Source organism: Silene latifolia, chromosome 10 (assembly GCF_048544455.1).
Source record: "Silene latifolia isolate original U9 population chromosome 10, ASM4854445v1, whole genome shotgun sequence".
NCBI lineage: Eukaryota > Viridiplantae > Streptophyta > Magnoliopsida > Caryophyllales > Caryophyllaceae > Silene > Silene latifolia.
This window is the reverse complement of record NC_133535.1, coordinates 37,827,234-37,841,206: the sequence shown is the minus strand read 5'-3', so window position 1 is coordinate 37,841,206 and position 13,973 is coordinate 37,827,234. Positions and strand designations below refer to the sequence as shown.

Here is a 13,973-nt window from a genome sequence, read left to right as displayed (position 1 = left end):
TAAGCTAACTCTTTAAATGAATAGACTCATGTTCGTTCTGCGCAACATCGTGTTGATAGAAGTGTTTTTAGGGCAATTGAAAATTAACCAATTTGTTCAAGGTTTTGAAAGTCGAACCATCCGGTAATCCGAACCACATTGGGCCGACTAATCCGGAATTCGGGGCGTGTCCAAGGATTACGGTATTTAAACCCCTCTCAATCGCAGTTGTGGGGGATCGATCCGCAGACCTCCCTACCAAGCGCAGCCCCATGCTACCACTACGCCAACCAATGATTGGTAGAAATATTGTATCTTGTAAGAGTAGTGCTTTAGTAATAAGTTTCAAATTAATATTTTTACTAATTATTTTCTTGTTAAACATTGTTTTTTTTTTAAGGATTTGTTAAACATTGTTGGTGGCATATTTTGGCCAAAATTGATGAATTTCCTTGTCAATCGGCAAAATGCACTCTAAAACTGTAATTTGATCGACTAAAAATAAACATATTAAACTGCACTGCACACCTGTAGGCTGTACCAATTAATGACCTCTGATTTCATATTAAACAAAACAGAAATACTCTAATAACTGTGGAATTTTCTTCAACTAAATTTAGCAATCTTCCTAATCAATCTGCTCCTGTGAGGGGTCTGCCTAAACTCCAATCAATGTCTTTTCTGTTTTCTCATTTTCCCTTCTCTTTTTCCTAAGCAACCTACCAATTATACTTTTATTAACAATTTTCTGGGGTTCCTTTGATTTTTACTGCATATTCAGGTAAATTTGTGGCATCCACTTTTCAAAGTTTGTATCTTGTGTCACTGCAAAATTTACCCTTTTTGATTCTCATTTTGATTGATGGATTTGATTAGACCTTTCTGTTGGTTTTGATCTTAAGTTTATAATTTTGGGTCCATTTTTGTCAATCAGTAAGTCTTGCTTGAGTGACTATCCGTCTTAAATCTTAAAACGGGTCAAATACCATCACATGGTTCTCATGTGATTTGGTATGTATTTGACCGGTCTTGAGCGTAAATGAGAAATTGTGTACAATATTTTCTTTTCAGTTATTTTTGTATGCCAATTATATAGCTGAATTTGAATATGATTGTGGGTATTAGTCTTACATTCTTACTGTTAATATTTTTGATGGTTTCAGGTTAGATTTGGTAATCAGTTGTTGGAGATGTATATGTAGATGGCTCAACCTTGAGTTTGGATAAGTTGATGAAGATTGGCTTATTATTGGCTGCTAGTATTGTTATTGTTTCTAATTTCATAGATCATCATCAGGGTAAAGAGGATATTGGAAGTTGTTGGGTTTCTGAAAATTTGAGTAGTGAAATGGGTTATCTTGATTCAGTGTTCCAATCTTCCAATCAAGCTCATGCTGAGGAGCAACCTGTCAGCGGTGGCGGCCTCAGGTCGTTTTTTTTCCTTGGTCACTCTCCCTTTGCATTGAATAAGATCTCAGTCCCTGTAATTTCATGTTAGAGTGTATATAAATATGAGAGAATGGGAGGGAAGGGGGATGGAGGGAAGAAAAGGGGAGGGGGAATGGAGTATGGGTGTGTCGATACGGTTTCCCTCCAAATCTTTCCAATGTTGGTGCAATTTTGATTTCGCTTGTAGGGAAAATGGATCCCTCCGAATCCCTCCCTCTCCATTTCCCTCCACCCTTGTTTGATTTAATATCCCTTACACCTCCCTCCCTCGCTTCCCTCCAAATCTACCAAGCCCTTAATCTACAAGTGGTGATTTGCAAATTTGACTATTTGGATTCCAGTCTTGAGTGATTATTTACGAGTAGACAACTTTCGCTAGTTGTTTTAGGCATTATGCATTGTAAATTTTGATATATGTTTGCTCAAGCTTACAACAACAACAACAACAACATTACCCAAGTGTCTCAATGGCTCCCGCAAATTGCGGGGTAGGGGGGGGGGGGTGTCGGATGTACGCAGCCTTACCCTTATGTTAGCAACACAAAGAGGCTGTTTCCGAATGACCCAAGATGAAAATTGCGTCGAGAACTGCATCGAAGGACCGCTACTTCACAAAAGAAAGAAGAACAGCCACTTTAGTGAGCCATTTTGATTTATTCCATTATAATCCATAACCAAAGAGTAATGAGTCTTTGGCTCCATTGGAAATATGGAAACATGTTTGCTCAAGCTTGTCGTAATAAATTCCAGCTGAGCATTCCAAGGTATGCCTATATAGAGGGGATGGCTGTAATGAATCATACATGCAGCACGATTCTTTGGATTGTATATCAGTATAGCATGGGAAATATTAGACAAAAGAGTTCGGCATTTGTACTGTCATTCATTTTCTGATTTTCTTTTTTTCCTTTCCTTTAGATTGTTGTCATTTGTGAGGACATTCTGGTCATTGACCCTTTTGTTTTCCTTGTGAGTTTCAGCGTAGTGAAATCTGCTTGATGGCTCTAATTATTTCCCATGACAATCACATCTTTTAAGGCGGTAGTTATAAGACTCGTACAAAGAGTTTTTGTTTTTTAAGGTGTTCGTTTGAATATTTTAATTGCTATATTTTACTCCCTCCAATCCAATCCAAACTACCCACTTGCTTTTGGGTGGTCTTTGAGGCGACACTTTGACCGCGTTTTTCTTCCTTTGTATATAATTTTTTTTTTTTTGCATAAAATTATCTTGACGCAATTTTCATCTTGGGTCATTCGGAAACAGCCTCTTTGTGTTGCTAACACAAGGGTAAGGCTGCGTACATCCGACCCCCCCTTACCTCGCAATTTGCGGGAGCCATTGAGGCACTGGGGTAATGTTGTTGTTGTTGCAAAAAATATAATTTATGAAAGATATTTTCATAATACAACTAAATATGTAAATTTTATCGTTCAAAGTTTTATATTTTTCTGTGGATTAACGGTTTGACCTCCAAAAAGCAAGTGGGTAGTTTGGATTGGATTGGAGGGAGTATATTTTAAAATATTTTGGCCTGATAATGGGTCAATTGCTCTAATGATGTAGCTTTCGGATGTTGGGGAACACCTGCGATTATATCCTGTATCGTTAGGCCAAAGTATATCCTAAAAAGCTGGGTGCTTTTTTCCTCTTCTTTGCTTCCAGAAGCATTATGTGTAATGACCAGCTTCAACTCTTCCTCTGACTTGGTTAAAGACTTGAAGCTTATATTTCTGTTATGCTATTCTTTCCATCTGTAACATCTTGTAATATTTGTTCGTAATTTCAACATCTTGTGCTTCTTAGAAGTTTATGTACGTTCTTGAGGAAAGGACGTACCTTGTTTAACATTTTAGGCAACAGCGCAACACTGATTTAATGCTGCCAGCCTTTATAACCAGTGAACTTTGTTTTTTTTTTTTTCTTTTCTTTTCTAAATTATTTATTTATTTATTACATATCCCTGCCTTAAAGCTTAAAATTAAAAACCCTTAATTGTCTTAGAAGTTAGAACTACTTAAATCCTTGTTAATAAATCCTCAATATGAAGTACATTTTGTTGTCTTCATAGAGTATCCTACTATCCTCTGAACTCATCGTTGGTGTCCTTGACCATGATTGTTGCCTTTGCACTATCTTCAACAATAGCTTTGATCGTCTGTGTATTTCCTTTGCTGCTTTCTTACTCATTATAAAGAATGTCGTGAAATGTTTCAGGTTTCATGGTTGAGATGATGAGAGTTACCTTCACCATGAAACTACTCGTTATAAAATCTGCTAGCTACCCCAATTTTTTTTTATCTGTAATGGTATTAAGGATATTTTGTGTCGATACCCAGGCATGTCCACACTTTATTTGACCGTCAATCTCCCTTATGGTCTATCTTGTCGCCTTGTCAGTATATATCTCTTTGTCTTCCTCCTTCTGCTTGTGATTTTACTCAATAATCAAGCCTTTGAGAGTATTAGCTTAGACTAGGTCAATAGGTCATTAGTCAGATGAGTCCTTTGGATATCCCTGAACTAAAGTAGATGCTTTTGACTTACATAGAGTCATCCGTACTTGTTAGCAACATTTGTGTGGGTTGCCTGGTAGTTAAAAATCTAAAACCACTTCTGGAAAATACTGTAAGTTGTCTGATTGCTATTCCTGTATGAATGGAGAGTATAACATAAATATTTTTTTATTAATGTTATTGCTCAAAAAAATGTTATTGATCGACGATGTTACACATTTTTTTATTGATAATTACCACTTAACTAAGAATTTTGAGCAAGTTTTGATAAGACTGTCGTATTGTAAGTTATCGTAAGAAATGGTGAGTTTTAGGGTCATTACATCTTACCCCACCTTACTGCAGGAGTGACTGTGATAGACTGATAGTTGCCCGTATGCATATTGTATTCTGAAGTATTTGGACATGCAGTTCATTTAGATTGATATATATATTTATATATTCACTATTTTTGTTGGATTTTACCTGTGTTACTCAGACACGGCTATTTGGGATGAATATTCCTGTTTTGTGGTCTAAATTAAAGTGTCGAAGTGTCGTGTCGTGTCGGTGTCCGACACGCGACATGGCAGTTAAGTGAAGTGTCGGAGTAACATAGGATTTTACTAATCACACACTCACACATTTATCCGAACAGCCAAAATGGCAAGTTTAGCTACGGATATGCAAGCTCACCTGGGAAGAGATCATCCATGGAAGATTTTTATGAGACAAGAATTGATGGTGTCGAGGGAGAAGTAGTTGGCCTGTTTGGTGTTTTTGATGGTAACCTTTCTCAACTTCTACTCCTTTCTTTCTAGTTTAATTACTTGTTTCCATTCCTTTGTCTGCCAATGTGACTGATGTGCTACCAGTCCTCTATTTCTAGTTGCTTGGTGACATGGTTGCACTATCCTACGAGTAGCGCTACTGCTACTATTACTACCGTCCAGTCTGAGAGTTCGAGGATGTTGGACTTCAAAAGTTATAAATAGATTTATTTTATTCTTGATTGATTTAACACTACCTTAATCTTCTCCTGTTTATGTTTAAGTTTCACCCGTCTCTATGTCATTTCCTTACATCATTCCCATTTTAGGTCATGGCGGTGCTCGTGCTGCTGAGTATGTGAAGCACAATCTCTTCAGTAATCTGATTAAACATCCAAAGTTCATTTCTGATACCAAATCAGCAATAGGTTTGGAATCATATTGCTTATTTTTCCCCGTCAATGATTTTTAAAAGAACTTGTTCTTGGCTTCTTCTGATTCTTCTTTGTCTGATTTCTTTCTCCTCTGTTTTTCCTTCCAGCTGAAACATATAGTCATACTGACTCAGAATTTCTAAAGTCTGAGAATAACCAGAACAGAGATGCGGGATCAACTGCTTCCACTGCAATCCTTGTTGGCGATCGTTTATTGGTTGCAAATGTTGGTGATTCCAGAGCCGTTATATGTCGGGGTGGTGAAGGTAATAGCTGAATGTCTGTGGACCATCCTTTAGCAAGCTGATGTTTCTGTCGTGACCTCACAATCTGGACATTAGCCGGGCATCATTAGTTGGGTGTTGGTTGAGTCAATTGAATGAATAAATATAAAGACTAGTATAGTTCAGCTTCTCTGCTTCTTTGTTGAGTATCAATCACCAAATTGGAAAGAGTTCTGCAAATGTTTATTTCTTTGTGCTTTATGTCCACAGCAATGTGTTTTTTTTTGGTGCATAAAGCAATGTGTTTGTCGAGTGGCAGAGTAACCTACCAATGAGTATGGGTTAATGTGATTTTTATATTTGTCAGAGTTGGGCAATATTGTGATGCTATTCCAGTCTTTCAAAAAATCTATTTTAACTATACCATAGTTATCTTTCTTTTCGAAGCATGCAAGTTTGTTTGAAGTGGGTGTATTTGAACAATTCTCTTCCGTGGAGTGTCTTTCTCTGTCTTCAAAACATGTGCTTTCTGTTTGTTCATCAATATTTGTTTGTCTCTTCATTGGTGATGGTGTTTGGTTTGTATGATTGCATCTCATCTATCTTGCATCTCTTATAGCAATTGCTGTTTCTCGAGATCACAAGCCGGACCAAAGTGATGAACGACAACGAATTGAGGATGCTGGCGGTTTTGTCATGTGGGCTGGTATGTAACCCTTTATCAAACTAATTGTTTCAGTCGGTGATGTTGATTGGTATCTGATGACTGTTATTCGTTCACAGGAACTTGGAGGGTTGGAGGCGTTCTTGCTGTTTCTCGTGCATTTGGTGACAAACTCTTAAAGCAGTATGTTGTTGCTGACCCTGAGATCCAGGTAATAGATAATCGGCTGATATGATGTTTGCTATCACTTCTATGCTTCTGTTATTTTAATATTTTAAGGTTTAAAAAAATCACACTGATTTTGTTACAAGAAAATTCTGGGTATCTGCTTACATTTTCGTTTAGTTTATTTTTGTTTACTTCCCGTTTATTCCATCTCATGGTCAATTAATTCCTGATTCTACAGTGACACACTGCTAAAAGGAGAACATTTTATTTTACTAATTTGTCCTTGTTTGCATTAGTTTCTGTCTTCCTGTCATATTATTTTTTGTCGCGCTACCAAGCAAATGCTCTAAAGAAACCCAATGACCCATTAGTTATCTCAGCCTCCACCAGCCTGTTGGAATCTTGTCAGTTATCTTTTTTTTTAAAGGGCACACTTGGATGGATGAGAGTATAGTCCTGGGGAATTTGGGATAATGAGGGTCAAAAGTCAAAACAAAGGATAAAAGGAGGGAATTGAGGGTAATGATTTAGCATCTCTTAGCGCACTGGTTTCTCAAACCCCGGGTAATTTCACAGGAAAGTGCACCCCCCATTCCCCCCATCCCCACCCCAATCTAAGCTACATCTTAGGCTATTTTTTGCTTCAAGTCACTAGTTCAATTTTTCAGTCTTTTGCTTTATACATTTTCGAAATGATGCCCCCGTTTGGAACGTGCAGGAAGAGAAAGTAGACAGCTCTCTAGAGTTCCTAATCCTTGCAAGTGATGGATTGTGGGATGTAGTCACTAATGAGGTCTCTTTCCATCGACTTTATTCCTATTGCAAGTTCATAATACATTGCTTGGTGCCATGTTTTCATATAAGACAGTTATGTGGAGTGGTGTTGTAGGAAGCAGTAGCAATGGTGAAACCAATGCAGGATGCAGAGGAAGCAGCAAAGAAGCTGATGCAGGAAGCATATCAGAGAGGCAGTGCTGATAATATCACCTGTCTTGTTGTCCGCTTCTTAAATAACCCTGCCAACTCCTCGAGTCGGACTTCAGATAATCACGGGGATTCCTCGAAAAAGCAAACAGCTAGCCGTGGTGATCCCTCGAATCAGGTCGTGGGCGGCCAAGGTAATGCATCAAAATGAGACTAGGCAGGTCTTCTCTTGAGTCTTGACAGTCTCCAACTTGATTGTCACTGCAAATATGTCACACTTCCGTCCACTTTGTCCGAGTAATGAGCTGCTAATTAGACAGGCAAGCTCACTATTATGAGTTTGAATGTTCATACTGAAAATATCCCTTTGTTATACTAGTTGTAATTTAGATTTCTTAGAAACACAGCTTATACTCTTTTCTTGGATATGCAATTGACTTTTGGAAGATGTTGGACCTGGAATAGCCAGCTAGTATATCTTACTCAAACTAAATCAAAATATTGTATTTACTGTTAAATTTGGTAATTGCAATTTATTTGCAAATTATGTATAAAAAAAAATGGGTAAATTGATGATATTCCTATTTCTGAAACTTCCCCCCTTTTATAATTTTTTTTGAAACTTACTACCAAGTACCACCACAATTTACTCAAAATTGCTCCGATTTAACGATTTCGTCCATTAAAAAAAAATATTTCGTTTAAAAATTGAAATGCCTTGTAAAAGAGACTGTTTGTGTTTGCTACTATGCAAAAACAACAAAAATAACGCCTGTTCTACGGCCTATGATTGGCACAAAGTTGATTTTTTCGGAGGAAAGTGGCAGGGGAGTGTTGAAAAAAAAATGTTTTCAAAAGGGCAAGTTTGCAAAAAAAAAAAAAAAAAAAAGCGAGAGTGATTGACAAATGACGTTTTGGGTATATCACCGGTTAAAAAAAAAAAGATCAGCTATTGACAAATGACGTTTTTGGTATATCACCGGTTAAAAAAAAAAAGATAAGCGAAATTATAAGAGGTTGTGAATGAGTTCCTCCTTCGCGAGCTTATTCAGCTCATGTAGTGATTGAGTTGGATAATAACTTGGAAGTGCTTATTATGTTTAGGGTTGAAGTTATTAACTTTGCTACTTGAGGCAATTCATCGCGGTCTTTTTCATACTTGAAGATGAAAGGATTGATACTGCATGAAAGCAGCAAGGAAATGAAACTACTCATTTTGCTGATTGATTGACCATTTATATCGAGAATATGTTCAGTAATTGAACTTTGCGATCAATTATTTGCGTTTTTGTAACACTGTGTTCTGTTTGTGGATGAACATTCAATCGATTCAGCTTTGCTGGAAATTCTTCTTTCTTTTGCACCACTAAAAGAATGAACCAAAATATACAGAAGATGTTAATCCTGAGAATGATGATACATCTCATTACAAAACTTCCTAAAGATTATGGCTTCTGTACAGATGAATGGAATATACAAGATGGGGTCTCAAGGCAAATACTGTTGAAGGCATTCTTTTAACTTTTGGAAGGTCACAGGCTTTGATACAAACGAATCCATGCCATTCGCAAAACACTCCTCTGCACTTTCCGACAATGCATTTGCAGTCATCTGTTTACATCAAATCAAAAGCCACAGTCAGTATGCACCCCACCTCTCTAACACTAGGTCGAATTAAAAAACGGGCTGCTACTCCCAAATCAAGTTCCATCTGAGTAATACTAGCAAGTACTTGGATTAACATTTACATAAAAATGAGTGGAAACCAGAAAGATAAGATAACATACGGCGATGATAGGAATTCTGGGAGTAGATGAATCTGGAAACTTCAAGCCGGAATCCATGAGCTGATCAATTCCAGCTTCTGCAGCCGCTTCCCAGCTGCCTGTTTCCTCAAAGGAACGTATGATTCTTGTTGCCTGAAGTCCATCCATAACTGGCATGCATACATCCTGCATTTACTCTTCATTAGCATATTTTGTTTGTAAAGCCGAAAGCGTTCCTTTAAGCTAAACAAGCATTTTCCCAGTTAATACAAATGATTTACCATCAAAACAAGGTCATAACTACGACTTTGAACTGCTCGAATAGCTTCAATTCCATTATTCACCACGTCTATGCTGTGGCCCATTTGTTTCATCATTGATGTTGTCACCATCACATTAATCTTGTTGTCTTCCACAAGAAGAATTTTAGGTTTTACTTCTGGCTTGCTGGTTGCAGTACTTTCAAGGCTTCGATCACAAGCCTGCATCTGACATGGTTTTGGAGGATCATTGGTTTTTCCTTGTTGAGCACTACCATCCATGGCAGATGTCCCATGCTCACTGTTTCCTTCATCTCCACAAAGAACACTAGTGCCACTAAACTGAGCATCAGCATTACCGCTGCGCTTTGAAGAACCCTCAGATAACGCCTCATCCAAATCCACATGGGAACACGCATTGACTAGCGATGCCACCTCTTTAGTAGTAGTATGAGGGAACGCAGGAGCGTTTTCTGACACTGGATTGATGTCAGGAAGTCCGCTATATCCGTACGTACTCTGTGTCCTGCTGGAATTAAACAAGGAAGAACCTAATGTTCCTGGCTGAAACAGGAAATATCCAGCAGTCAAATCTTCAGCTTCTGTATCGTTTCCTTGGCCGGGAGCATCTGGAAGTTCATCAGGATCATCTGAATCATTCCCTGAATTGGAAGAGACCCTATATGGAAGTTCAAATGTAAATGTCGATCCACAATGCTCTTTGCTACTTACTGTCAGATGACCTCCCATCAGCTCAACCTGCACAAGTGCCCAAACATCAATTGACACGCGTTTAATCGGAGACAACTCCTGAAAAACACAAAAGCTCACAAAAACATACCATCAGTCTGAACCCATATAACTAGTCAAACATGACAACAAAAATGTTTCTGGGACATCCTCCAAATTATAAGACTTTGGAGCCAAAATGCAGTTGGGATTTTACTAAATTGGCAAGTAGAAGCAAAAATTACCAGCTGTTTGCAAATGGCAAGGCCTAGTCCAGTTCCACCATACTTTCGAGCATGATCCGCACTGGCTTGCATGTACTTTTTAAATAGTGTCGGCAAAGCATGCTCTTTACAAAAATAAAAATAAAGTGAGCCTGAATATACTATGGCAAAAGGTTTGAAAAAAATAGAAGAAATACCAAGTAATAATCAAACAAATAGGTAAAGGTAGTAATGAAACCTGCGATTCCAATGCCAGTATCATACACGTCACAGCGTATCCACACAGTTTGTGTAGATTGAGCAGCATAGCTTCTGTCATCTACAAACGCAGTTTCTCCGCCCTTGCTTGGGGTTTTAGGTTCATCCACCTTGTTTTGACCACCATATGGATTTTCTCCTTGCTTTTCCTTGTTGGCAGTGTGATCATTTTCAAATTTCTGATCTCCTTCTCCAGTATACGGAGCTGGTACTACATAAAGTCGTATTCCAACTTTGCCTTCATGAGTGAATTTAATGGCATTGCTGTAAAATATACATACATTGGTTATTTGGTTTGTTAAACCTAAACAATAACCAAGTGGACATGGCCATGCAAAGAAAATGCTGCCTTGTGTTATTCTCCCCTAACATCAAGGTGACAGCAATTTCTTACCTCTAAACTTATGTTCGGTGTAGCTAACTATATTAAACAAAGATACCTTCACGGGGTTCACCCATGCAGAAGAGGGAGCTAGCTACCATGGGACGCAGCAGTCGTACAAGTGTTTTTTGAGGGGTACTAACCATGAAAGAATTGTTAATATCAGATCTACCAACTTAGCTATCTGGAGTATATACTGAGTACTCGATTCAAACAGGAAAGGCGTAGAAGAAAATCAACTGATGAATGGTCACTGCAAGTTGTAGATGATATCAATACCTGATCAGATTAGTCAGAATTTGCCTAATCCTCAGAACATCTCCAATCACCTGAAACACATGTTGCCGACAAAGTCAGACTGTTTACATGTACAGCAAATTATATTCGAAATTTAACTAGCAGAATGCCTGGACTCAATATTACAGGTTAAGCGACAACATTCAACATTCTAGTTATTTTTTCTAAGATACCAAAACACATCCCATTTGTTCTGAAGTCACAGACAGAGAATTTGAATATACACGAAAACCCTAAAAGACTTGATTATTATGAAGGGAAGTAGTAGTGCACCTCAAATTATTAGGACTTATCAGTGACATACATGTATGAACAAAGTCAATTGTCCCAAACATTATTGGCCTGAGTTAAGTAATGCACTTTTGTAACATGAAGTACATTTCACGGATACAAATTGAATTACATGAATGCAGTGCACAGACAGGTTTCAATACCATACAAACTGAAGGTGTTACCTCTATAGGAACATCATCTGAGATATGTCCTTCCAATGTTAGTATCTTCCTCAAGGATGCAGCAGCAGTTTGAAGAACATGCCGTACCACTTCTCTTGGTCTGAACTTTGTAGCTTCCAACCTCATAACTCCTGACTCCCATTATTATAACATATGGATTCAAAATGTCAGATTCAGATGACAGTAACATATATAGAAAGCTATAAAATAGTACTCAGTAGTATTAAGGTTCTTTAAGATGCATGTTAAGAGAAAGAACAGACCTGACTCGACTTTCGACAGGTCAAGGATGTCATTTATAAGTTGAAGCACCAAGTCTCCTGAAGAAATCATAACATTCAATAATTCTCGTTGTTGTCTATCCAGAGTTGTGGTGGATAGAATATCAGCCATGCCTACAACTCCAGTCAAAGGTGATCTAATCTCATGAGACATGGTCGCTAACATTTGCTTAGCTCTCATTGTTTCCTCTGAAATAGTTGAGCAGATATATTAGACCAAATGCTTAACAGTCAGGCATCAAATCAAAACTCATAGATTGCTGCCCAACCTGTTATATGTATCGTCTTATTGAGCTCTGTCTCCATCGCTCTCTGCACAGCTATCTCCTCCCGGAGCTTTGCCATTCTCTCTCTTTTTCTGACCTGTTTGACAAATCATAAACTAATGAGCACTTGCTGAAAGGCTGATTTTAAGGTCTTCACAAAAACATGTTCCTAATTCAAACCCCTCTTTTTCTTTATTTTTGTCCTTTCTTTCATGCAAAGGCATTTTGAACTTCGGTACAGCATATGCAGCAGTATTGCAACATCACATTATTACTCTAAAAGCCTCAAACGAAGCGCCTGTCTAGAGGGTCAGATATACATAACCTAAAGTCCTAAACCTTACGATCACCAAAGTATACACCCTGAGGATAAAACATTAGAGTGGAGCTGACCTGATCTGTAATATCCATTCCAATGTAATTGATACCAATTGTTTCTCCAGCCTTATTAAGCACAGGTTCCACATATATCAAAAATGTTTTAGATCCAAATAGCTCCGTCTCAAATGTTATTTCTCTTTTTCCAGGTAATCCTCGTTCTAGGACTTCTCGTTTGAAGTCCAGGGACTCCTTTACTCCAGCACCAGAGAAAATTTCTGTATCTGTTTTTCCAATAATGTCCTGATAAAGAATAACACAAGTTTATGTATGGCACAACACACCCATGTCAAGTAGACAACCTTGTAAACATAATAACTTAACAATTGCTTACAGCCTCTTTGAAGCTTGGGTAGTGGTTGTAGATGAAACGGTAGCGCAATTCCTTATCCTGTTATAAAACCGTCCTATTAGAGCCAAAAATGCATAATAGTATTGATTACCAATGGTTTGCAGGCTTACCATATGACCAAGAACAATGGGTGCATTCTGAAGGATAAAGTGTATGAAGTTATCAGCTCTTTTGAGCATGTCGGACAATTCTTGAACAGGTGAAGATTGTTTCTCCATATTCTTAATGCTGTCCTCCAACTTCTCCATTAATGCCCGTTCTCTCTGCCTACTTTCCTCCAACATTTTCTCCAGGAACACTGCCCTTTGTTTCCAGTACACAACCGTATCATATTCTGCATCTATCTCTAGCCCTTTACTTTCTGCAGGCACCTCATATTTTTTCTTTGGCGCGACTTTATTGTAATCGTATAGCTTTTCAAGTACAGAAATAGGATGCCTTTCGCTAGCAATTCTATCATTTTCAAAACGATACTGCTCTAAGATCTCCAACCTCTTGAGCTCAGCCTCTTCTCTCTGCTTGCTCAGGTGGTCAACCTCTTCTCTGAGCAGGCGAACAGCATTCGCTTGCTTGTATTCCCAGTGCTGTACCAGGTATGACAACTGAGACGAACCCTTCTCACTCTGACCCGTCATTTCTTGCAGATGTTCCAAATCGCCCTCAGAAGGTTCCGAATTGATTGCAACTTCCTTTAACATATCCTGATCTTCCCTCGGCCTATCTACGTTGAATTGAGTCCCGGCTTTATTTACACCTTCAGGCCACATAGCCGTAAATTCATCTTCAACATCCATTTTATCATCATCCATATACACCTCCGTACTCATTGGTAGTCAACCTAACTAGAAATCCTATTCAATAAATCTTCGCTATTATGCACGTACAAGCAGTATTCTTCATCAATCCAATAGGACTCAGCTCAAAAAGACTTGGAACGCGAAAAAGTTGGCCAGTCAATTATGTCCTGATAAGCATAAAAGAAAAGAGAATTCTTCTGTGACATAACATCAAACAATAAAATTCCTATTTAATTCTTTCATTGAAAAAACATTATCCGAGTGCGACCTGAGAGGGTCGGACTGATACATAGAGACTGTTTTCAAATAATTGCGTAGACATTTGCAGCAACCAACTGTTATTTTGCAATAAAATGAAAGCTGATAATTTAGTGAGCCATTTTGCTTTATTCCATCTTATTTACGACCAGAGAATAATATG

At 38.1% G+C, this 13,973-nt stretch overlaps 2 protein-coding genes across 2 annotated transcripts; one reads left to right on the top strand and one right to left on the bottom strand.

Moving 5' to 3' along the window:
* Positions 1-518: 518 nt before the first annotated feature.
* LOC141605508 (putative protein phosphatase 2C 59) lies at positions 519-7,708 on the top strand. The gene is made up of 9 exons (XM_074424317.1): positions 519-760; positions 1,143-1,407; positions 4,582-4,709; positions 5,023-5,121; positions 5,235-5,393; positions 5,971-6,057; positions 6,135-6,226; positions 6,902-6,976; positions 7,073-7,708. The coding sequence occupies exons 2-9, from the start codon at positions 1,211-1,213 to the stop codon at positions 7,316-7,318; spliced, it is 1,083 nt and encodes a 360-aa protein (XP_074280418.1). The 5' UTR covers positions 519-760; positions 1,143-1,210; the 3' UTR covers positions 7,319-7,708.
* A 509-nt stretch (positions 7,709-8,217) lies between these two features.
* LOC141605507 (histidine kinase 5) lies at positions 8,218-13,582 on the bottom strand. The gene is made up of 12 exons (XM_074424316.1): positions 12,866-13,582; positions 12,738-12,794; positions 12,419-12,646; positions 12,029-12,122; positions 11,742-11,948; positions 11,479-11,609; positions 11,006-11,055; positions 10,325-10,608; positions 10,108-10,211; positions 9,155-9,892; positions 8,895-9,059; positions 8,218-8,718 (listed from the first exon to the last, which is right to left on the bottom strand). Exons 1-12 carry the CDS (start codon positions 13,580-13,582, stop codon positions 8,596-8,598), a joined length of 2,898 nt encoding a protein of 965 aa, XP_074280417.1. The 3' UTR covers positions 8,218-8,595.
* Between the last annotated feature and the right edge of the window lie 391 nt (positions 13,583-13,973).